Raw genomic sequence first — 22,969 nt, forward strand, 5'->3', positions numbered from 1 at the left:
CAAAAATGATAAATATTGAACTAGGAAGAGTTGGCATGGAAAAAAAAATAAACATACGATGGGGATACAGTTAAGAAGAATTGATCGACTCCTAAAGATGCGAAGAACACCAATTTTCAGTTTGGAATCATCCTGCCGGTTTGTTGTTGGTATTAGCTGTGTTAGGACTCGTTAAAATGGCAATCAAACCAAGGACGAAGGGCAAAACATACTCATCAAGATCGGTGGGGTCGCAGTGGTTCAACAGACTTGGTTTCAAGCAGAACAAGTACGGATTTTGCAAATTTTTGTCGATAATAACAGCCTTTATTTGTATTCTTTATTTTTTCTCCAATCGGTTCTATCCAATTTCTCGTTCCACGAGTGTATCATATTCTCCATCTCACGGGCTGTATATTAATGAAATTCCTGCCTCCAGCCGGTTGATTTACCCACATGTAGAACATGTACCTGTGTTAAAGCAAATGACCATTAGGGGACTTTATATTACGAGGCTGGAAATGGATGGCAGTAAAAGATTAGTTCTGAAATCTGAAGAGACTGCTTTGACGGATGAAGAAAAAAAAAAGACTACTGATCAAATCCTATTGGTGAAGCACTCGTTCTTGGACCACGGTAAGTTAGTATATCGTAAGAGTAATGATGCACCTGAAGTAGTTGTAGTAACGCTAATAGACTTTGAAAACTATGATTTAGAAACGATTATCCAAATTGTTCAAAATAGGGTTGATTACGCTCAAAAGCACCAATATGGTGTCTACATCCGTTGGATACAGGAATTCTTGCCTGTTATAGAAAACCAGAATCTGGCTGAAAGTTACGAGTTCATTAAACCATTGATGATAAGAGCCGCCATGCATGCCTTCCCAACTGCCAAGTATATTCATTTCGTTGATCAAGATGCCCTATTGATGAATCTTGATCTTTCTTTACAAAAGTACCTGTTAGATCCGAAGATTATGGATTTGGCTTTACTGAAGAACGTTCCTGTTGTGGCCAATTCGAACATCAAGACATACAATCACTTTGAATACAACTCTGCAAAGATCATCATTCCGCATGATGTGAATGGTAATATAGATACGTCTTCCTTTGTTGTTGCCAATGACTTTTACGGTCAAGCTCTGATAGACTATTTGAATGATCCGTTGCTGAGAAATTTTCCATGGGATAATACCGGTGATAAACTGAGTGCTGCTATCGGTCATATTTTACAGTGGCATCCTACATTACTGGGTAAGACGGCGATCGTCATACCAAAAGTTTTGGCAAGTCAATACGATGCATCTTTGGATCAAGAAGGTGAGTCTGGAAACGGTGCTTCTGGTGGCGATGTTTACCACTATAATGAAGGTGACTTAGCTGCTTCCTTTAAGGGATGTAGATCTAGAGGTACGTGTGCTAGTGAGATAGGTCACATGTACAAGAAAATCAAGAAATCTTGAATGGCTAATCTTCCAACCTAGTCTTTACTGGGAACATGTATTTATATAAACAAAGATATAATCAAAAAATAAAAAAAAAAAATAAAAGCAAATATAATGTAAGCCCCATTTAGAACAAAAGGCATTGTATTGATGATTTTCCTTATTTATATTGACGCGTCTTCGCGCGTCAGTTTCAATTTTTTCTTGGCTTTTTTTCCACCTTCGTAAAGGGTCTCAAAAGGAATAAAAAATCTACAATATTAGAAATTAAGAACAATTAAGAAGGTCAAGCTGCTATTTTGGTTCCTCTATTCTCCCGACAGGACACGCGAACAATTATGGAGATATTCAAGGACGAAGAAGAGGAAACTCTTTCGACATTAGAAGCCATTATTCATGCCTGTGAGACGTATGACCCTATACCCCGTCATTTACATAAAACTAAAACAAGGATCATCAATGCTGCTAAATTAATTATAGAAACACATCTTTCATATAATACCATACTCGATAATATTTCTGATATGCAATCCTATCTTTCCACCTGGCTTAAGGACCTTGGAATGTCAGATTCATACCAAACGGTTCTTTTAGAAAGTATTTCCCTCATGTTTGACCTCACTATATCTAGCTTCAGAAAATGTACAATCGGCAGGAGTTTCCCACATTTGATTACACGCCTTTATTTCAGATTGAAGAGCTACCAAAAGTTCTGGCACGATGCAGTATCAAACAATTTTTTTTCAAACTTCGATTATGCTTTCAGGGCTGCATACAACCTTGTAAATTGTTCTGAATACAGGTACGATGAGGTTCATTATATATCGAACGATGCTTACTCGTTAGTTGCATCGGTGAAGATAAATCCTGCGGATGTCATTAAAAGAGGACATTTTAGGCTTTCAATTCCAAAATTTTACATATCTGATTTACTAATTGAGATTTTTCATCTGCTCGATGGATTGGCATTTTTTAGGGTGAACTCTGATACTTTATCTACGTCAACCGCTTCAGCGGAAACTATTTTTCGCAGTATTTCCCAAGGCAATCATCAAATCCTGGAACTGGGAAGAAGTTTAATGTTTCCATTATTAAGGACTGGAGACTTTGAAATTTGCAATATTGACGATGCAGGAGCTGTTATAACGTTCACGGAAGCGAAAGATGTAAAACTAGAAATAGCCAGTCTCGATGAAACTTCATGGGTGACGCAGTGGAAGTCATGTCTTCAAAATCATAAGAGAAAGTCAGCAAGTAGCAGTTTGTTCATCAAAACTCATATTGAATTTAAAAACGCTAATAATTTAAATGAACATAACAATGGGCTAGGACTAATTGTAGAAAAAAATATTCCGACAGTGCATTCTATGCTAGTTTCTACAAACCATCAAAGTCCCCCACCTTCAAATACTAGTTGTTCGTTACGTAGGTCGAAACCGTTACGAATCCCTTTATCATCTGTTGTTCAAGAAGAGTTTCATGATAATTCCCTAAATGAGTATGTATCAGAGGAGGAGGATGATAGCAGTTATGGATCCTTTAGTGGTGCCGAGAGTATCATATCAGAGTACGGTTTTCATGATAGTACATTTGATATCAATCAGTCATCCTCTTATTTTTCAAAACAAATAGACCATAACTCGATGGAGATGATAATAACAGACGAAAATACGATAATATTTGTGGAGAATACACAGGTAAGTCGATGGTCAAATAACTCGTGGCAGAAAATCTCACCGCATCAATTGCAGATCTGTATTATTCGATTACGCGTGGGAAATTTCATTATGGCTTATGAACCTGGTTATAAAAACCATTGTCGGTTCAAAATTCGTTTGTGTGACGATATAAAATGTATGCAATCCACAGAGCAAGATATACAACTACGTGTCCCACCCAACGCAATAATGTGCAGCTTAACCGGTGTTTTAAATATTAGGTCAAAGGACGCTGACAAGCTGCTTCCAGTATTGAACTTCTATACTACTGATCACACGGAAGCTATATCTCACTCAAGCACTATAGATACTATTACAAGTCCTCTTTCGTCTGTTTCGTCGACAATGGATCTCAAGCACATATTACTGAAATGTCCCTCTATAATAATACCCCAAGAGTTGACGCAGGGCGTCATCGATTGAACATCTGACCGGATCAGTAATATTCGTTGAAAATATATGTTGTTTATTTACAGAACTTTCGAATATATGCTTGTATATATATTAATAAAAAAGTAGTTATCAGGTAAAAGTTAAACCAACTATATCATTGCTTAAAGGCCGCAATCGCGGCAATATGAACTTTTCTTCTGATATCCCTTTTGTCCACATCGTGAGTATCTTCAACCTCTCCCCACTTCTCAACTTGGAAAATAGTTTCCAAGGTAGCAGCACGGATAATATCGTCCATATCAGTTTTCAGGATGGCAGATAAGTCAGCAGGGTTTTTTTTATTTTCCAGTAGTAGCACGCCGCAAATGAAGGATTTTGTAGTCAATACGGTTTTCTCAAGAATTGCAAGATCCCACGGGGATAAGCTGCTCATATACTTTGTTGCTGCATTCTTAACAATATCTGATTGCTGATTGCCTCGTAACCCATGAATATCAGCATCTAAAATTTGTAGACGAATATTAGACTCGGAAGAAAAGCTGGATAAAAACTCTTCCATTCCTTTGATCAGGGGCAAGTATAATTCATTTTGCGCATTGCGTAACCTTCCTTCATATTCATTCATGGGAGAGAAAACCAGCAACGTATCAGTATCTAGATATCTTAATAATTGATTTTTTATAACATCACTGTTACCTCCAATTTTTGCGACTAATTGAGGGTCACAGCCAGGTTCATTTGTCGTTTGTAAATCGATGCATCTTGCCACTAATGAAGTCAATGGCAAAGAGTGGGTTTTAATGGAAAGACTAGATAGGGATGACCATTCCAGTTTTAATAGGTATGCTAAGAGAGACCTTGAATTATCAATTATTATTCCATTTCCTAGAGGAGTTTTTATAGTCCTGCCATCTAATTGTAAAGCAATCTTTCCCTTTTCAAGGTTCCTATTTAATGATACCTTTTCCCAAAATTTCTGTGACGTTTTGCTCAACCTATTTGTCTCCGTAAGAGAATTATTCTCAATTGTATTGTCTATCCCCAATGGCTGAGCACTTAATGAATAGAATCGGGGCAATGTCAATCTTATAGGGTTAACAATAGAACATCCTTGTTTTAATGATGCCAACATTCTGTATTCCCGTCTATAGTATTCTCCTTACCTTCGAGTGTTTTGTTCTTATTTAATCTTTTCCCCTAGCTTCATTTTTTTTCTTTTCTCTGAAGGAAATGATGAGTTTAAAGAAATAGCAATCAAAAAGTAACAGTAAAGAGAGAAACCTTTAAAGTAGCAAGATAGAAGGGCTACCTCCGGAACTCGCAAAGAAATTGAACCACTAGTACATACCTTTAAACATGTCTCAGATAGCACAAGAAATGACAGTGAGCTTAAGGAACGCCAGAACACAATTGGATATGGTCAACCAGCAGCTAGCATATTTGGATAGACAAGAAAAGCTTGCTGAATTGACAAAGAAAGAACTAGAGTCTTATCCAACAGATAAAGTATGGAGATCTTGTGGTAAATCGTTCATCTTGCAAGAGAAGTCCAAATATGTCAGTGATTTATCGCATGACGAAACGGTTCTCCTGGATCAAAGGAAAACATTAAAAATAAAAAAGAACTATCTAGAAACTACTGTTGAAAAGACAATAGACAATCTAAAGGCATTGATGAAAAATTAAAATAAAGCGGCAGGAACTCCCTCCTTTCTCAGCCGGAAAACCTACTACGGGAACAGGTTTTTTTACTAGTATAATGTATATATAAAAGCTTAGAGTTTATATAAATGTAATAAAAGATTAGCACTGCTGTTGCAAAAATATCAAGTTGTAGCAAAGACATTGCTTAAACGGCGCTATAACCGCCTCTTTGAGTAGTACTTCTACCCAAGATTCTCGTAACCACCTCTCTGCAGAATTCAGGTAAGGAAGTGAAAAATAGAGTACAACGTTGAATAAACTCGGCACGGAAGTCTTGAAAAGAGCCTCCTCTGGTATTCAAAAATGATACAACCATCAGGTATATCAATGTAAACAATAAAGCGTATAGAAATAACCAAGTGAACCACGAAGCCCCGCCTGACTTCTTAGCTGGCTTTTTCCCCTCGTTGTCACCATCCTTACCGTTATCACCGTCGCCCTTTTTCTTGTCGTCGTCTTTACTCTTCAAGCAACCAGATGGACCTTTAAGGGACAATTGGATGCTTTTGTCGGCCCATGTATGACTAGTCAGCTCGTCTTGTTTCATATTGTCATTACACTGGAATTCCAGTTTTGCGTCAAAAGAATTTGACCCCCACTTAGCGCCTTTTAGTGTCAGTATGAGTGCACTCTCAACTTCCTCGACATTGAAAGCAATGTTTTTGTCAAAATCTATAATCTGAGTGGTGATAGCATCTTTGCCAGGCAAGGCGACCTCTGTTAGACCACATAGCATATCATTTTTTTTACAGCCTTCTGGAGGTTCTGCAGAATGCTCCTCGCAAACGTTTATCCACCACCTTTCAATAGTTGTGCTTGGCGGAGTATCCCTTTCCGCAGAAGTTAGTGAGCTAAATTTTCCCACTTGATACTTTTTCAATACATCATGCTTCTCGCAAGACAAGGCCTGCACCGCTGTAATTACGCTGACGAAACTGCATATCCAAGTCTTCGATACCATCTTGTAAACTTTCCTTGCCGTTATCTATCGTATCGGTGCACACCTCAGATATGAATCTACAGCACAGCTAATATGCTACTAACCTCTTGAAAACCCGTCCCTTACGAAAAAAGAAGAAGCTATAAAAAGGACTGCACCTTCATTGTTTGCACCTGGACATTCACCCAAACATGTTCTCAGCTTTTTTTTTAACTGAAACTTTTTTGATAGTTTCTGGGTAGATGATCTTTTCATGCCGCGAAATGAAAGTAGGCGTGGCAGCGAGAAGGTCTTTCTCTCTTCCTGTGATATTCTCCTTCTAGCGATGCGCATCCTCTGCCCTGAGGTCTGGCCCAAGCTTCTTTCTATTCCAAGCAGAATACCAAGTGTTCAGCCTATGCCGGTGGCTAATTTTTCATTCAGACTTTGCTGAATTTTGGTTCTCACAAACTCAGAGAGAATTGGTGGATGATGGGTAACTGTGAGCGGTAGAGTGTAGGTTTGATCGTATTTGTAAAATTCATCAACATCTTTATGCAGAGGTGTAGTAATGTAGGTAGCGCTTAGTAGTTATTGGTTATTATTGTTTATAGAGAAATTTCTTTTTAGTGCAGATTGTACTCTTTCCTTGCATTAGTTTTGTCTTATTGACTTTTTGTCTTGGTGAATTAAAAGATTAACGAAACAAACAAATTTAAAATGGCAAGATACGGTGCTACTTCGACCAACCCAGCTAAATCTGCATCAGCTCGTGGTTCTTATTTGCGTGTTTCTTTCAAGAACACCAGAGAAACTGCTCAAGCCATTAACGGTTGGGAATTGACTAAGGCTCAAAAATACTTGGACCAGGTTTTGGACCACCAAAGAGCCATCCCATTTAGAAGATTCAACTCCTCTATCGGTAGAACTGCCCAAGGTAAGGAATTCGGTGTCACCAAGGCTAGATGGCCAGCTAAATCTGTTAAGTTCGTTCAAGGTTTGCTGCAAAACGCTGCTGCCAATGCTGAAGTATGTTTGGAATGATATTGTGAAAATTAAGATATTGAAAAAATAATGATGTGCCAATAACGTATTAGACTGAGTTTACACGTGTTACATCCTACATCTGCGTGAATTCAGGTGTGAAAAAGCTAAATTTCGCAGTTATGGAAAGAGAGAGAGAATAGAAAGGAAAGGGATATGCAAAGAAATTATGGATTTCCACTAAGAGTATAATAACACAGTGTCTTCTAATCTTATTTTTTCTTACACTATGAATTTGCAATTTTTACTAACAAGATATTATTATTAATTTTTTTTTTAACAGGCTAAGGGTCTAGATGCTACCAAGTTGTACGTTTCTCACATCCAAGTTAACCAAGCTCCAAAGCAAAGAAGAAGAACTTACAGAGCCCACGGTAGAATCAACAAATACGAATCTTCTCCATCTCACATTGAATTAGTTGTCACTGAAAAGGAAGAAGCTGTCTCCAAGGCTGCTGAAAAGAAGGTTGTCAGATTGACTTCTAGACAAAGAGGTAGAATTGCTGCCCAAAAACGTATCTCTGCTTAAACGCTTTTTAATTTTGAAATCTTTTAAAATGAATATTTGATTTTATATACTACTTTATACTAATTTATTTAGACCAATACACAGAATCAAAAATCAAACTAAGAACAACGTAGCAAACAGCAAAAATAATCTTTGACAAAGGTTTCATGTGTAAAAAAGAAAAGAGGAATAAATAAAAAATAACACAATTATAGATATATACGTATATATCTACATGTACATAACATATCCAGTCGAATCTACAGAAATGGGATAAAAATCAGAGAGAAGCCAAGTCGAGTGACGCACCATTAAAGAAATAAACCCAGAAAAAAGAAAATAAAAAAAAATATAGAGTAAAACAAAATAGAAAGCATTACTAATGAAGAATAATTACAACAACAACAAAAAATGGCCTCCATGTGTCATTTTTATGCCGACCAATACCTGTAAAACTGAGGTGCTTCAATGGAAATCGGTTTGACATCGTTCTCGTTAGATATATTTTGGCCATTATGGTTCTCACCTGTTTCAATATCAGGTTTGCTGAATGGGTTCTTTCCAATACTTAAAGTTTCAGGTTTCGATAACATACTTTTGAAGTGATTTATCTGCGACCTGATTTCATCCCTTTCCGCTACAGAACTATTGTTCATATTGCTGTCGGATATTGAATTCAAGCATTTGCTTAAAACGTTTACAATCTTGCTGGAATTTTGATTGAAGTTCAATCTCTGAATTAGTAAGTTTTCCTGTTGTTTTTCTAAGGTTTTCCTTTCCAACTCCATAAATTTTTCTAGTTTCTTCAAATGGTTTAGTTTCGTGTCTAATTTTTCCATTTGAAGTCTTATTAGCTCATTAGTCAGAAAGTTCATTTGCCTCTCCTCATTATTAGCGAAAATATGACTCCTAAAACCTAATGATGAGATGGCAATTTCTGAACCCTCTTTAATATGTTCGACTGGTTGTTGATCAGAAATTTCCTCTTTTTGTGAATTTACTGATTCTACGGACTGAATGGCTCTCTGGGTCATCGACTGTACAGTTTTTGGATTAACCAACCCTACCAAAAATGCTATTGTTGATAAAACGGGGTTTTCGCTCTTGGAAAATGGCAAGTGAGGGGCATACTTCAAGGGTCCTAATCCGCTATCATTACCTCCCCTTGTATCGTCGTCACCGTATAAAAATTTATCTTCAATGGGCAATTGAAGAAAACGTAAGACACACTGTTCAGGTGACTTATTACCCACATTTTTGGCCACTTTGTACCAGTCAGCACCGAATTCCTGCATTCCCTTCAGTAACTTTTGTAAATCTTCCTTTGACCAATTCTCATCAATTTGTTCTAGAATCTTAACTTTTTTCAGAGGACGTGAAGTTTCATCGTCATCCAATAAATTGTCATCACCGGTCCTATTTGTTGACGTACTAATTTTATTATTCGTTTTACCACAATTATCATTATCCGTCGTATTGGATGGATGAGTTATTTCGTCATATTTTCTTTTGCTTTCTTTCAAATATTTATATAAAGTACTTTCCGAGTCACCAGTGTTCATCATTTTTTTAAGCTTCGCCATATCGGGTAGTTGTACAGATGGTTTATAACTTTCGAAAGGGAATAGTCCTCTGGGGGCATCATGCCTTGTGGAATATTGAGATGTTAGTGGGGGTTCGATGTTCTTGGGTAGTAGTTTAGAGTCGACCTGGTAGTTTATTAATCCCCATTTTGTTAAGAATTTATGCAATCTAAATAATGCAGCAGCATCACCAGAGACGTTTCTTCTCGCTGTGGTGACACTAAAATATTCGTTGGGATTTAGCCTATAAGAATTTATCATGAAATTTCTGTATCTCATGTAGACTTCAGGTGTCTTTGATGGAATTCTATTTGTGAAAAATTCAGGTAACGATTGAACTTCAATGGAATGAATTTTTTCTAGATTGAACCATTTAGAGTAACTTGGAATTACAATTTCATGTGCTTGCGGTATATCAAAGGTCTCCGGTTCTGCTTTAGTGATGGGAGTTTTCTTTGATTTGGCACTTTTGGAGGGGACATTTGTGATTTCTTCTTCATGTTCGTTTCCCTCTTGGCCAGTATCCACCTTTTTATCTATACTCTCTGTCTTTTCTATGATCTCGTCCTGTTCAGCTTTATGCGCATCTGGAATTTCAGATGGAGTATTAGCAACCGACGAAGCGTTGCCTAGTTGTTTAGACTCACTCTTTGTATCTCCAAAAATGGAATTGTCGGGGCTCATCATTGGCTGATCGTCGTCCTCATCTTCTTCCTCCACTTCATCCATTTCCTTTTTGTTCCCATCTGGTTGGCTTTCTTTTTTGACTTTTTCAATAACATTGCCATCTTCTGGCTCTCCCTTCTTTTGTATTTCGCCGCCCTCCGAACTTTCCACGTTATCATTTGAATCCTGTATTACGCTGTCTTCCTTGGCAGCAGGCTTGTTGTTTTCACTGTCTACCGGGTTCATAGGTATATTCGGAGTATTTGCCTCGTTGTTCGAAACAGAGCTCTCCGTTTCGCCAAACAGATTATCGCTATCATCATTATCTTGACCAAATCCACTCTGAGTTCCGCCTTCTTCTATAGAGGGTGTTTCCTGGGAACTTAACTTATTTGCTGGCAGAGTCGCTTGCTGCGTTGCCGTTACCGTTATCGCCTCGCTTCCTGCGTCGTCTGTGTTCGTAGCAATTCCTTCATCCTTCAGAGATTCGTCTTGTTGCTGCAACCCTTCACCAGCAGTATCTGTAATAGCAGCGCTTGCCATAGTTGCATTGGTGTTGCTGCCACTATCATTGTCATGGTCATGTTCCTTCACGTCCACGGTAGCGTTTGCTGTGGACTCCTCACCCAGCGTATTTTCCATGCTTGCAAACCGTATCACAATTGGTCTCTGCACGCGCCTCGATGTACCAATATATCGCGCCTTGCATGACTTTTACACATTCCTCTTGTATCTCTGATATACTTTGTTTTCGTCTTTTCGCCAATGGCCTAAACGCCAAACTTTCCGCCTCGTTATTCGTGATGCCTGCTTAATGGCTCTTAAGTGCAATTTACACTGGTGCAAGAGTAATCAACTTAAACTAAAACAATTTTCATATTCATCCCAAACGATGAAGTACTATCGAAATGGCTTATTGACCATTATTCTATCGTATTTAGGGAAGGCGGATATATTATCACTTTTAACGAGCAGGGAAGTTATTTACATTTCTTTTTTTCCTCGAAAAAGATCTTCAAGGATAATACAGGAATAGAACAAGAAGTCTCAAAGCATTCTTGAAGTCAGGTTTGCTTCAGTTTGATAGTTTCGAGAAGTGTTGAAAGCGGCAGGTCACTCTTCGTTTTGAAATAACTGATTACTAGGAATCTACTCTTTCGCTGTTTTACATCCTTCTCACAGAATCAACAACGGTGACAGATTATAGATAATGCGTTTACAAAGAAACTCCATTATATGTGCTTTGGTGTTTTTAGTCTCATGCGTGCTAGGTGATGTGAATGTCGTTTCCCCAAACTCCAAAGCCACATTCAGCCCAAGTGGTGGTGTTGTTTCTATTCCCGTTGAATGGATGGATAATGGTGCATATCCCCCATTAAGCAAAATTACATATTTCACGTTAAGTCTTTGTACCGGTCCTAACACCAACATCAACTGTGTAGCCACGATTGCTAGTAAGGTTAGTCCAAGTGATTTGACGCAGGATGATAAGGTTTACTCTTACACAGCTGAGTTTGCATCGACTTTAACTGGGAACGGTCAATATTACATTCAAGTTTATGCCCAAGTGGACGGCCAAGGTAACACTATCCATTATACACCAAGATTCGAACTGACTTCTATGGGAGGTACTACGGCTTATACATATAGTGGTACGATTGAGCCTACTCCGCAGACTTCTATTCAAACAACCACGACAAACAACGCGCAAGCCACTACTATTGACAGTCGTTCATTTACTGTTCCATACACCAAGCAGACCGGTACATCGCGTTTTGCTCCAATGCAAATGCAGCCAAATACTAAAGTGACTGCTACCACGTGGACAAGGAAATTTGCTACTAGTGCTGTGACATATTACTCTACCTTTGGCTCACTGCCAGAACAAGCAACTACGTTGACTCCTGGTTGGTCTTATACAATATCATCGGGAGCAAACTATGCTACTCCTGCAGCTATGCCCTCGGCCAATGGTGGTTGGTACAAACCATCCAAGAGGTTGTCTTTGTCTGCGAGGAAAATCAATATGAGAAAAGTATGAAGAGCAGGTGGCGATCTACTATTATTATTACGATAAGGGTTGAAGGCAAGAAAGGTTAAAAATAAAATAAAAATCAAAAAGTTTTTAACGAAGGCGTTAAAGCAACAAGTATACATTCATTTATCTATCTATATACATCTATAAACACAACTACAATTTTTTCTTCAAAAAGGAATTTATTAGATGGAGGAAAGGCATACAGAGGCAATAATATATAAAGGTAGGGGAAAAAGCGAATTTAGCTAGTATATTTCCGGGTATTTCTTACAAAGTCTTTGTAAAGCGACCACACCGTTTAAGCTTAAATCTTCGTTCTCCTTGAATTTGCATAGTACAGCGTCTAGAATCAAAAACCCTAGTTCGCCGTCATCATTGTTCCTGCAAACAAATTCATACCACGAATCTATCTCGAATGTTTTATTCATAGATACACGGATATTATTTAAGGTGATCATTTCAATCTCGCTGTCGTTTTTCGATGATTTGGTTGGCGATTGCAAGATCAGTTGAGACTCAGTGGGTTGTGACTTGATTTGCGCTATTATTCTAAATACGGGGGCATTGACGTTGGATATTTCGGTGGGGTCGACTCTTGGTGTTTCGCTGGCCATTTTTGCTTATTGTACTGTGTGGCGATGTTTTTACAAGTGTGGTGAAATGTGTAATATTGCTCTCTTTATTTTAAGTAGGAAGGAAAAAAATATCGCGTATTGCACATTTAACGCGTTTGGACTAAAAGAACGAAAGCATTATAGGTGACGACTAGTAATGTTTCCAATCTTGGCACGGGGGGAAGCTTTCTTTCCAGTGGTTCGTTAGGTTAGCCGATAGACTGTCAGTGGTCATTTCTTCTCTAGTTCTCTCAGCTGTATCGGAGATCATACGTGGCGTGAACGTGTCATTGTATGCATATATATATATATATATATATAAGTATATTTAGAAGACCTCCAAATACTTTACTGTGCAACCAACTGTAGGGGATTCCATTAGCATTGTAGTGTCACTCAATAATTGTAAACTGTTGACCTCGCCATTCCGAAGGCCTCTTTCTCGTCAAGAATGCACTGCAGTATATACGTAATCGAGGCATGCTTCCTCTTACAAACAGTTGTGTATCATAGAAAGAAATGATGAAAGTATAGGAGTTATCTCGACGTTAAAAAAGAAGAAGCAGCTTGTTGTTCTTTATTGATTGATTACTTGCGTTACTGGAAGTTTTATTTTGTACTTTTTTACATTTATGAGTAACTACTAGTGGTCGTTAATATTCATCGAATGAAATTTTAGTTTGAGGCCAAAGGTGAGATAAGAACTTTACTGATAAAGACAAATAAAACTTGCAAGGATTGGGACGACCATAATATCTAAAGGGTTATAGTGTTTTCACAAGTGCCACATGTGGAAGCATTTAAGCAATACACAAGCAGAAAGACAGCAGGATTTGCATATTGCTTATTCCTGGTACCTTTTCATTTCCATAACCTCTGATTTCTCATACGGATTTTGAACATCAGTTACTGATAGAGGGCCCTTCCCTACTTTTCAGCAAATGTGTCATTAAGAAATGTCCCTAGAACGACACTTTTTGCAAGCTACTAGAAACACCCACTTCTAGTAGCTTTTCGTGACGAATGAAACCGCGTGATCTTGTGCAACGTTATCCTAAAAGCTCATAACGTCTTCTTGTTATCTCAGCCTCGCCACCCTTATCTTATCATAGCGGCCTTTTACTTTCCCCTTTGGGCAAAATACGATACAGCCTTCCAAGGTCGGCCAAGAAAGTCTATGACATATAAAAGAAACGGGTACCCCAAATGTGTGTTTTTCCACCGTAAGGACCATCTTGTATCATCATATTAAGGAATCATCCATCTGTCAATTACATTATGATTGCCTTAGCAGAAGAGAAGGCCCCTAGAAAATCCCTATGGCAAAGGCATAGAGCCTTTCTTAGTGGAATAGTTGCTCTTATCATTATCGGCACATTCCTCCTTACCTCAGGTTTCCATCCAGCACCACCCCATGAGGCAAAGCGTCCACACCATGGTAAAGGCCCCAAACACTCACCCAAATGTGAGAAGATTGAAGCATTAAGTCCATCATTTAAACACTCTGTCGACACAATTCTCCATGACCCTGCGTTTAGAAACGGCTCTATTGAAAAACTGTCCAACGCTGTTAGAATCCCCACTGTAGTCCAAGACAAAAACCCCAACCCTGCAGATGATCCGGATTTCTACAAGCATTTTTATGAATTGCACGACTATTTTGAAGAGACTTTCCCTAATATTCACAAGCATTTGAAATTGGAGAAAGTCAATGAGCTGGGTCTTCTGTACACATGGGAAGGTTCAGATCCTGATTTGAAACCATTATTGTTAATGGCTCATCAAGATGTTGTACCTGTAAACAACGAAACTCTGTCGTCCTGGAATTTCCCTCCATTTTCTGGCCATTATGATCCAGAAACCGATTTTGTTTGGGGGCGTGGTTCTAACGATTGTAAGAACTTACTGATTGCCGAGTTTGAAGCTATTGAACAATTGTTGATAGACGGATTCAAGCCCAACAGAACTGTTGTCATGTCTCTTGGTTTTGACGAGGAAGCTAGCGGCACTCTCGGTGCTGCCAGCTTAGCCTCCTTTCTTCACGAAAGATATGGTGATGATGGTATTTACAGTATCATTGACGAAGGTGAAGGTATCATGGAAGTCGACAAGGATGTCTTTGTTGCCACTCCAATCAACGCTGAAAAAGGCTATGTCGACTTCGAAGTCAGTATTCTAGGCCATGGTGGTCATTCTTCTGTCCCACCTGATCATACCACAATCGGTATCGCTTCGGAATTGATCACTGAATTTGAAGCTAACCCATTTGACTACGAATTTGAGTTTGATAATCCGATTTATGGATTGTTGACATGTGCTGCAGAACATTCTAAATCTTTAAGTAACGATGTGAAGAAAACGATTTTGGGCGCACCATTCTGTCCTAGAAGGAAGGACAAACTTGTTGAATATATTTCTGAACAAGCTCATTTGCGCAGTTTAATAAGAACTACACAAGCTGTGGATATCATCAACGGTGGTGTTAAAGCTAATGCTCTGCCCGAAACTACGAGATTCTTGATTAATCACAGAATCAATTTACACTCTTCCGTCGCTGAAGTCTTCGAAAGAAATATAGAGTACGCAAAGAAGATTGCTGAGAAGTATGGCTATGGTTTATCTAAGAACGGCGATGATTTCATTATCCCTGAAACCGACTTAGGCCACATTGACATTACTCTCTTGAGAGAATTGGAACCAGCACCACTATCACCAAGTTCAGGCCCTGTTTGGGACATTTTGGCGGGTACCATCCAAGACGTTTTTGAAAACGGTGTTTTACAAAACAACGAAGAATTTTATGTGACTACCGGTTTATTCTCCGGTAATACCGATACCAAATACTACTGGAATTTGTCCAAGAACATTTATAGGTTTGTTGGCTCTATTATTGATATTGATTTACTCAAGACTTTACATTCCGTTAATGAACACGTGGATGTCCCAGGTCATTTATCCGCCATTGCCTTTGTTTACGAGTACATCGTTAATGTTAACGAATATGCTTGAGTAATAAAAGCGCAAAGACTGAATAATTAAAGAATTTTTTTTTTTAATTTTTTTTTTTTCATAGAACTTTTTATTTAAATAAATCACGTCTATATATGTATCAGTATAACGTAAAAAAAAACACCGTCAGTTAAACAAAATATAAAAAACAAAGAACTGTCAAACCGAAAACTAAAATGATGATAATAATGTGACCATATAATTATTTAAATCAAATCAAAACCACTTGAGTAAAGGCAGTGAAGATGGCCAAAATATAATACCATACACCGTTTTGCATCTTCGTTAGAGCAATACCATTGGATTTTGAAGTGGTAGAAGGTGCAGTGGCAGAAATGCTCACCAATTGAGAAGAATAGGTTTCGCTTTCAGGAACTGCAGCTAGTAACTCGTTAACGGTATCAGCGGAAACGGTTCCATTGAATGGGGTGGCATCGGATATGAAAGAGACGACATTTCCGCTGGAATCAAAAACAACACCACCTTTCATGGTTCCTGTAGTATTTCTTGAAATATATCCGTAAGATTGGATACCAGTACCCAAATCTTCAATCCCTTGGAAAGTATGGAAGGTAGAGTAGAGATGGTTTTTTTCCGTACCGTTCATAGCTTCGAAAATATCATATTCACCACATCCACTAGCCCAACATGAACAATTGGCATTGGTTGGATATTGAGAAGTCCTTGCAATATGGTCATTCAGCAACCAAATAGCAGGCAAGTCATAGTACCCAATAGAACTGCTGTTTTTCTCAGTTTCAGTAGGCATTTCGAACTCGAACAGAAACATTTTTGTTGTACCACCGTACCCATAGTAAGCTGGAATACCACTACGATAAACACCACAACCCTTGTCATATCCTGATTTTGGACATGAGACATTTGAGTAGATTATATATTCTTGATCAGAAGAAATCAAAGTACCATCTGCCAAAACAGTAGCCTCACTGGCGCTGCCAGTACCGTTGGAACTAGCGTAGGACAAAGCATTTCCTAAACAAGGAGATGCTTCACCTCCGTGGTTTAGGAAAGTAACGTTATCGGCGGTTTTGGAACTGGATTCGTAGTAGGCGAGACGGTTCCAATCAGAAGAGCTTCTACTGTTGTTGACAGTAAATCCAGAGGAAGTGTAGAAAGCAAATTGTTTCAACTGCAATGGTCCACGGAAATGAACAGATAAATAGTCAGCTAGTGGAGCGTTTTTACCACTAAACCATACTCTGTCACCCACTTCACACGTACAGGAGTCATTATTGGTGATATCTTTAAACTTATTCACATTTACGTAAGATCCTGTGAAACCAACATTTGTGAAATCCAACTTTTGGTAAGACTGAGGTCCGCTTGCAGCAACTGTGTGCAGCATAAACACACACACGGAAAGGACTATACTCTGTAACATTTCCTATTTGAGCTTTTGTAGTACTTGTATTGGTTTATATTCTACAATGGCTGCTTCCTTTGATAAGGATTGTTTCTCGAGGATTTTCAGGTTTATAAATAACCTAAGCTCGGCAACATAGACAAAAAGAAAAGGGCGGAGCCAAGACTTGAAAAAAATATGAAAAAAGGAACCCTTGCAGATAAAGCAAAATTGTGAAATGGAGGCTGTGGAAGAGAAAGAGGCTGATATCAATTTTTGTCTTTTTATCTATCTAACGGGTTTTCTTACACAGGAGAACTACAAATATTATGAGTATGGAGTCGACAAGGAGACCGAGCAAAGACCGTAGATTCCAGTCGCGGAAGCTCTTACGTAATAAATCGTGCGACTCTAGGACATCGTGGGCTACCTTCTTCAGAAACGCGTAACGGTATTTCTTCAAGGTGTCCTCTTCGTCTTCGACTTGTTCCGCGTTCACGTTTAGAAAAGAGGACGGCATGCTGTTTTTGCTATCGTAATACTCTTCGCTGTTGCTATCACTGAAATCCTGCATGGCGCGGATCTCTTGGAGAACTTCTTCCTTTATGGGTATGACCGACTTTTTTGTTATGACTTCATATTCATAAAATCCTGGGTATTCGTCTTCTTGCAAGTCTTGGAATTCCAGTTCATGCGGTTGCCAAAACTGTAAGAACCACCAGCTTAAAAGATTCACCAACCAGAAAATGGGGCACAAGACGCCAAAAACGAAAAATCTTGGCAGCCAAGGTTGGACAGGTACACTCATTTTACATGATTTACATTGACAATGGTATTTTTTCATCCAAGGATTCTCATCGTTCTCGAAGGGCGCGACCAGTTGTCTTGTCTTATTCTTACTGCTTGGTACTAAAGTCGTCATGTTTCTTCTCGTCATTCTTAGCAGTTTTGTGATCACGGGTACAAAGATAATATAATAGAAGACTACTCTTGACGACGCTAACCCTTTATATGCTCCGCATATATCCTTCGCTTTCATTGCAGTTAACATGTAAATTTCCCGATGCGGTAATTACGTTTCAAAGTCATTTCAACTCACATATTGACAGCAAAAAAATAAAAACACTTGAAACGTACGATTTTTTCAAGAGTAATATTTGTCGAGAAGGTGTGTCACATTATCTATCATTATACCGTTACTTATGACCCAATAATGTGCATATTTAAATATACACCAAAAATGGATGAGGAAATAAACGGTGAAGGCAAAAAAAAATTTACTTATTACAAATCGCAATTACAATTACAGTACAAGACTTCCTTTAGGACAGAGAACGTAAAACAGCCCTAAATATGCATGTCTAATTAATTATGATGATGTTGAAGGTGGAGGAGAAGACATTCTTGTTGTTGCTGATGTTAATGCCAACGCCTTTTTTTGCTTCTTCTTGAGAATTATCTTATCCATATATGATTTTATGAATTCTTTAACTTTATGCCTTTTTTCTTTGGTTAAGTCATCAGGCGGTCCCCTTGAGGAATCCTTTTTCAGCTCCTTTGTGGTTAGGATTTTCACGATGTCTTTAGCACATTGTTTAATGTTTTCATGATCAAATTGTTTGCTTTGTGAGTTACTTCTTATTAAGTTTGGCACAAAGGATGCAAAGAATTTATTCCAGTTGTGCTCTAATCTTTGGGATTGGGAAGCCGTTTTTCTTTTCAAACGCTTGGCTTCTTTTGCTTCCACTAGTTTTTTAGCCTCTTCCTTTTGTAGTTCCTTCTGTTTGTTCGCTTCTGCTATAATGTCCTCCAACACGCTTTTTCTTTCATTCTCAAGCTTTAACTTTTGCTTCAGACTTTCTAATTCCTCTTGCTTTGCTCTTTCTAGCGCAATTCTTTCGTATTCCAGTCTTTTTTGCTTTTTCCTCTCATATTCTTCGTCACTCAGCTTATGTTTCTTAGTGTCTAAAGCACTAGACGTTTTTGAAATTCCACCGCTACTTGGGGAATTTATCTGTGTGCTTGACCTGGAACTGAAGACCTTAGATGATCCCGTAGGCGGATAATGTAGTTTCGTTTTCTGTTCTGCATTATAATACAACGGACGACCGTTTTCATGAATGATCTCCCAGCCTGGAGGTAGTCTCACCCTTCTCAAATCTACCATTTTACTCGATGCAACGTTCATGTCTTTTTTCGTGATCCTTTTATATGTTTCAAATTTCGACCATTTCTCCAACAATTCGTCACATTTTGGCTTTAAAAGTGGACACTTTTCAGGCAGGGCCTTTACTACATTATCAATTTGTGACAATTCAATGCCATTTCGAGTTGTCTTTGGTAATTCCAACAAGAAATCTAAAATTCCTTTTATCAACTTTTTATCGTCTTCCTCAATGTCACTTTCTTTTTCGTCGCGCTGCGGCTGTTCTGTGATGAATAATTTAAGCATTTTACTAAAACAGGTGTAACCATGTAATTTGATAGCCTGATGACGAAGAGAATCATCATCGATGGTGAAAAGTCTCTTTAAAAGTTTAGATGCAATAATCTTATTATCCTGCTGCAGTAATACACTCATAATCTTCGTCACATCCACTGGGTTGTCGATAGGTTGGATCTCCAAAGAATGAAGAAATTCAATATTTATGTTTTCGTTTTCATTCTTTATTATTGGTTCACCGCTTAACTTCTTCAACTTTAGCCATTTTTTCTCCATGGAAACGGTTACTCCTAAGGCATCAGCGATGTTCTGAGGCAATAAGGATGCCGCGTCTGTTTGAGTCTTACCACCGAGAAACCCAATACAATTTGGCTCTTCACAGTAACATTTTTGAGCTTGAGCGCCATAACGATCCACATTGTAATCAAAAGTGATTTCTTCACCTTTTAAAATTTTCCTTTGAGCAAAAATACCCATGCGTAGTTTACCCTTTACAACCCATTTATTAACATATGCATTTGGACTGCAAGAGTGATTGCAAAATCTAGCCAGTGAACCTTTTATTGTGGCATCAATGAATTCGCCATTCTGTAACATCATAAAATAAAAATGCTTAAAATGACGTTGGTCGTAGTCTATTAACCTATCTCTAAACTCCATCTCCTCAATCACCTCACCTTTGTACTCATAAATGAACTGGTTGGCTTCTATATCCTGTTCCGCTCTTACGCCATACCCTTTATGCTTCGTCTTAAATATGGCTATCGGAGCGTACTGCTTCTTTTGGAATCGCTGGTTTTGGCAATCATTACCACAAGATGAACACAAATCGTTCACACATTCTATCAAGGTAAGCCTATTGATACAATCAGAATCCTCGTCACAGGCATGGTTTACACCGTCTGAGAATTCTTCATAACAGTCGCACTCCATGAAATCATTATTCTTAAATGTTCCGATCCTCTTATTTGCGTATATACAGTCATCCAAGTTTTCAAATTTGGTCAGTGCTTCCTGTGTCAGATCAGGCTCTTGATCAAAAAGCTTCTGAGGTTTATGGCCCTCAGCGTTGTGATTCACTATTTCTTTTTCATCTTCCGACGCACCAACACTTTGGTTCTTCGACATGATCACGTAAAACAACAACCAGGGAAAGGAGAAAAGTTTAGCAGCACAACTATGCAGTTTTCTATCACACTGTCAAAAGCCCCTTTAAAAAGCTGCCAACGTGACCTTGTATTATGATGAATAATCACCAAATTGGCAATAATTCTAATAGTTTCTTAGAATTTTTCACATGTTTGTAGTGAATAAAAAAAAACCCGTTAAAGGTGATATACATCACGTGACCGATTTTATAAAAGTGCGAATATTGTGCTTATCACTGAGATATAGAGAACTGTGTGGGAGGACTCTAAGTAGTTATGTCCACTATCCTCTGCGCCAGCTTCAACTATTGATGGCCTAGCATGCAATACCCTTGGGCACTCTCTTTTCAATAGTCGAAGTTAGCTTCTTCTCGTCGGTTCTAAACGAAACGCCTTGTTGAAAAAGACCGATAAATAGAGGAAGCAACGGCAGGAAATATATATAAACGCACGTCGAAATTGGTGCTTGATGGGAGATTATCTTTCTACCTGTTTTCAATATTAACTTGAGAAAGTCGACCAAAGCGTATTGGACTCACACAAGCACAAAATACACAAAAACATTAATTAGAAATGGCTTCGGAAAAAGAAATTAGAAGAGAGAGATTCTTAAACGTTTTCCCTAAATTAGTGGAGGAATTGAACGCATCGCTTTTGGCTTATGGTATGCCCAAGGAAGCATGTGACTGGTACGCTCACTCTTTGAACTACAACACTCCAGGCGGCAAATTAAATAGAGGTTTATCCGTTGTGGACACGTATGCCATTCTCTCCAACAAGACTGTTGAACAATTGGGACAAGAAGAATACGAAAAGGTTGCCATTCTGGGTTGGTGCATTGAGTTGTTACAAGCTTACTTCTTGGTCGCCGATGATATGATGGACAAGTCCATTACCAGAAGAGGCCAACCATGTTGGTACAAGGTCCCTGAAGTTGGGGAAATTGCTATCAATGATGCATTCATGTTAGAGGCTGCCATCTACAAACTTTTGAAATCTCACTTCAGAAACGAAAAATACTACATAGATATCACCGAATTGTTCCATGAAGTCACCTTCCAGACCGAATTGGGCCAATTGATGGACTTAATCACTGCGCCTGAAGACAAAGTCGACTTGAGCAAGTTCTCTCTAAAGAGGCACTCCTTCATAGTTACTTTCAAGACCGCTTACTATTCTTTCTATTTGCCTGTTGCCTTGGCTATGTACGTTGCCGGTGTGACCGATGAAAAGGACTTGAAACAAGCCAAGGATGTCTTGATTCCATTGGGTGAATACTTCCAAATTCAAGATGACTACTTGGACTGTTTCGGTACCCCAGAACAAATCGGTAAGATCGGTACAGATATCCAAGATAACAAATGTTCTTGGATTATCAACAAGGCGCTAGAACTTGCTTCAGCCGAACAAAGAAAGATTTTGGACGAAAATTACGGTAAAAAGGACTCAAGCGCAGAAGCCAAATGTAAAAAGATTTTCAATGACTTGAAAATCGACCAGTTATACCACGAATATGAAGAGTCTGTTGCCAAGGATTTGAAGGCCAAGATCTCCCAAGTCGACGAGTCTCGTGGCTTCAAAGCCGACGTCTTAACTGCGTTTTTGAACAAGGTTTACAAGAGAAGTAAATAAGACTGGAAGCGTTCAATCGATAAAAATTGGAATACAGATTAGATAAGGACCATGTATAAGAAATATATACTTCCACTATAATATAGTATAAGCTTACAGATAATTATCTCTTGATTTACCGTTACACGTGACTAAAGGACGCTTTTTCTCAGCCAATGAAAGTGAAGAAAAACTTGATCGGAAATTACGGGTAGTACGTAAAAGGAACTTGAGCCACCCCCCAAAAATTTACCCATATAATAATAGGAAAGCAACAACCTCATATCCCAGACATCGTTTACTTCGACAACGTCCAGTTAAAAGTGTGAAGTCGTACGCCAAGTATAACTACATAACATAAACACAACACAAAAACTACTACAATAATGGGTCCTCCAAGCGGTAAGACTTATATGGGATGGTGGGGTCACATGGGTGGTCCAAAGCAAAAGGGTATAACCTCATATGCTGTGTCTCCATATGCTCAGAAACCATTACAAGGTATTTTCCATAATGCCGTATTCAATAGCTTTAGAAGATTTAAGTCTCAATTTCTGTACGTCTTAATACCTGCAGGAATTTACTGGTACTGGTGGAAGAACGGTAATGAGTATAATGAATTTCTGTACAGTAAAGCTGGTAGGGAAGAACTAGAAAGAGTTAATGTTTAATATTGATTCTACGCCTCTACATTCCATCGATCTTTTGATCTTTTAAAAACTTACATATATATTCTGTTTATAAAACAAGAGAAAAGAACCCCATATATTTATTCAGTCAA

The 22,969-nt window shown here is 38.4% G+C and overlaps 15 protein-coding genes across 15 annotated transcripts; 8 read left to right on the top strand and 7 right to left on the bottom strand.

Moving 5' to 3' along the window:
* Positions 1 to 176: 176 nt before the first annotated feature.
* Positions 177 to 1,445, top strand: MNN11 (alpha-1,6-mannosyltransferase; the record flags this gene model as incomplete). The annotated part of the gene is made up of 1 exon (XM_033911223.1): positions 177 to 1,445. One exon carries the CDS (start codon positions 177 to 179, stop codon positions 1,443 to 1,445), a length of 1,269 nt encoding a protein of 422 aa, XP_033767114.1.
* A 320-nt stretch (positions 1,446 to 1,765) lies between these two features.
* RBH1 (Rbh1p) lies at positions 1,766 to 3,568 on the top strand (the record flags this gene model as incomplete). The annotated part of the gene is made up of 1 exon (XM_033911224.1): positions 1,766 to 3,568. One exon carries the CDS (start codon positions 1,766 to 1,768, stop codon positions 3,566 to 3,568), a length of 1,803 nt encoding a protein of 600 aa, XP_033767115.1.
* A 124-nt stretch (positions 3,569 to 3,692) lies between these two features.
* ATP12 (ATP synthase complex assembly protein ATP12) lies at positions 3,693 to 4,670 on the bottom strand (the record flags this gene model as incomplete). Its single annotated transcript, XM_033911225.1, has 1 exon — positions 3,693 to 4,670. The coding sequence occupies one exon, from the start codon at positions 4,668 to 4,670 to the stop codon at positions 3,693 to 3,695; it is 978 nt and encodes a 325-aa protein (XP_033767116.1).
* A 224-nt stretch (positions 4,671 to 4,894) lies between these two features.
* Positions 4,895 to 5,224, top strand: PFD1 (prefolding complex chaperone subunit; the record flags this gene model as incomplete). Its single annotated transcript, XM_033911226.1, has 1 exon — positions 4,895 to 5,224. The coding sequence occupies one exon, from the start codon at positions 4,895 to 4,897 to the stop codon at positions 5,222 to 5,224; it is 330 nt and encodes a 109-aa protein (XP_033767117.1).
* A 163-nt stretch (positions 5,225 to 5,387) lies between these two features.
* On the bottom strand, positions 5,388 to 6,203 carry ATG27 (Atg27p; the record flags this gene model as incomplete). The annotated part of the gene is made up of 1 exon (XM_033911227.1): positions 5,388 to 6,203. One exon carries the CDS (start codon positions 6,201 to 6,203, stop codon positions 5,388 to 5,390), a length of 816 nt encoding a protein of 271 aa, XP_033767118.1.
* A 678-nt stretch (positions 6,204 to 6,881) lies between these two features.
* On the top strand, positions 6,882 to 7,734 carry RPL17B (60S ribosomal protein uL22; the record flags this gene model as incomplete). Its single annotated transcript, XM_033911228.1, has 2 exons — positions 6,882 to 7,190; positions 7,489 to 7,734. 2 exons carry the CDS (start codon positions 6,882 to 6,884, stop codon positions 7,732 to 7,734), a joined length of 555 nt encoding a protein of 184 aa, XP_033767119.1.
* Positions 7,735 to 8,144: 410 nt separating this feature from the next.
* Positions 8,145 to 10,604, bottom strand: SWI3 (Swi3p; the record flags this gene model as incomplete). Its single annotated transcript, XM_033911229.1, has 1 exon — positions 8,145 to 10,604. One exon carries the CDS (start codon positions 10,602 to 10,604, stop codon positions 8,145 to 8,147), a length of 2,460 nt encoding a protein of 819 aa, XP_033767120.1.
* A 568-nt stretch (positions 10,605 to 11,172) lies between these two features.
* KRE9 (Kre9p) lies at positions 11,173 to 12,003 on the top strand (the record flags this gene model as incomplete). The annotated part of the gene is made up of 1 exon (XM_033911230.1): positions 11,173 to 12,003. The coding sequence occupies one exon, from the start codon at positions 11,173 to 11,175 to the stop codon at positions 12,001 to 12,003; it is 831 nt and encodes a 276-aa protein (XP_033767121.1).
* A 242-nt stretch (positions 12,004 to 12,245) lies between these two features.
* On the bottom strand, positions 12,246 to 12,614 carry RFA3 (Rfa3p; the record flags this gene model as incomplete). Its single annotated transcript, XM_033911231.1, has 1 exon — positions 12,246 to 12,614. The coding sequence occupies one exon, from the start codon at positions 12,612 to 12,614 to the stop codon at positions 12,246 to 12,248; it is 369 nt and encodes a 122-aa protein (XP_033767122.1).
* A 1,278-nt stretch (positions 12,615 to 13,892) lies between these two features.
* On the top strand, positions 13,893 to 15,623 carry CPS1 (Gly-Xaa carboxypeptidase; the record flags this gene model as incomplete). The annotated part of the gene is made up of 1 exon (XM_033911232.1): positions 13,893 to 15,623. One exon carries the CDS (start codon positions 13,893 to 13,895, stop codon positions 15,621 to 15,623), a length of 1,731 nt encoding a protein of 576 aa, XP_033767123.1.
* A 211-nt stretch (positions 15,624 to 15,834) lies between these two features.
* TOH1 (Toh1p) lies at positions 15,835 to 17,025 on the bottom strand (the record flags this gene model as incomplete). Its single annotated transcript, XM_033911233.1, has 1 exon — positions 15,835 to 17,025. One exon carries the CDS (start codon positions 17,023 to 17,025, stop codon positions 15,835 to 15,837), a length of 1,191 nt encoding a protein of 396 aa, XP_033767124.1.
* Positions 17,026 to 17,278: 253 nt separating this feature from the next.
* ASG7 (Asg7p) lies at positions 17,279 to 17,908 on the bottom strand (the record flags this gene model as incomplete). Its single annotated transcript, XM_033911234.1, has 1 exon — positions 17,279 to 17,908. One exon carries the CDS (start codon positions 17,906 to 17,908, stop codon positions 17,279 to 17,281), a length of 630 nt encoding a protein of 209 aa, XP_033767125.1.
* A 447-nt stretch (positions 17,909 to 18,355) lies between these two features.
* SET2 (histone methyltransferase SET2) lies at positions 18,356 to 20,557 on the bottom strand (the record flags this gene model as incomplete). The annotated part of the gene is made up of 1 exon (XM_033911235.1): positions 18,356 to 20,557. One exon carries the CDS (start codon positions 20,555 to 20,557, stop codon positions 18,356 to 18,358), a length of 2,202 nt encoding a protein of 733 aa, XP_033767126.1.
* Positions 20,558 to 21,150: 593 nt separating this feature from the next.
* On the top strand, positions 21,151 to 22,209 carry ERG20 (bifunctional (2E,6E)-farnesyl diphosphate synthase/dimethylallyltranstransferase; the record flags this gene model as incomplete). Its single annotated transcript, XM_033911236.1, has 1 exon — positions 21,151 to 22,209. One exon carries the CDS (start codon positions 21,151 to 21,153, stop codon positions 22,207 to 22,209), a length of 1,059 nt encoding a protein of 352 aa, XP_033767127.1.
* Positions 22,210 to 22,574: 365 nt separating this feature from the next.
* Positions 22,575 to 22,859, top strand: QCR8 (ubiquinol--cytochrome-c reductase subunit 8; the record flags this gene model as incomplete). The annotated part of the gene is made up of 1 exon (XM_033911237.1): positions 22,575 to 22,859. The coding sequence occupies one exon, from the start codon at positions 22,575 to 22,577 to the stop codon at positions 22,857 to 22,859; it is 285 nt and encodes a 94-aa protein (XP_033767128.1).
* Positions 22,860 to 22,969: the final 110 nt, after the last annotated feature.

This window comes from Saccharomyces paradoxus, chromosome X (assembly GCF_002079055.1).
Source record: "Saccharomyces paradoxus chromosome X, complete sequence".
Lineage (NCBI taxonomy): Eukaryota > Fungi > Ascomycota > Saccharomycetes > Saccharomycetales > Saccharomycetaceae > Saccharomyces > Saccharomyces paradoxus.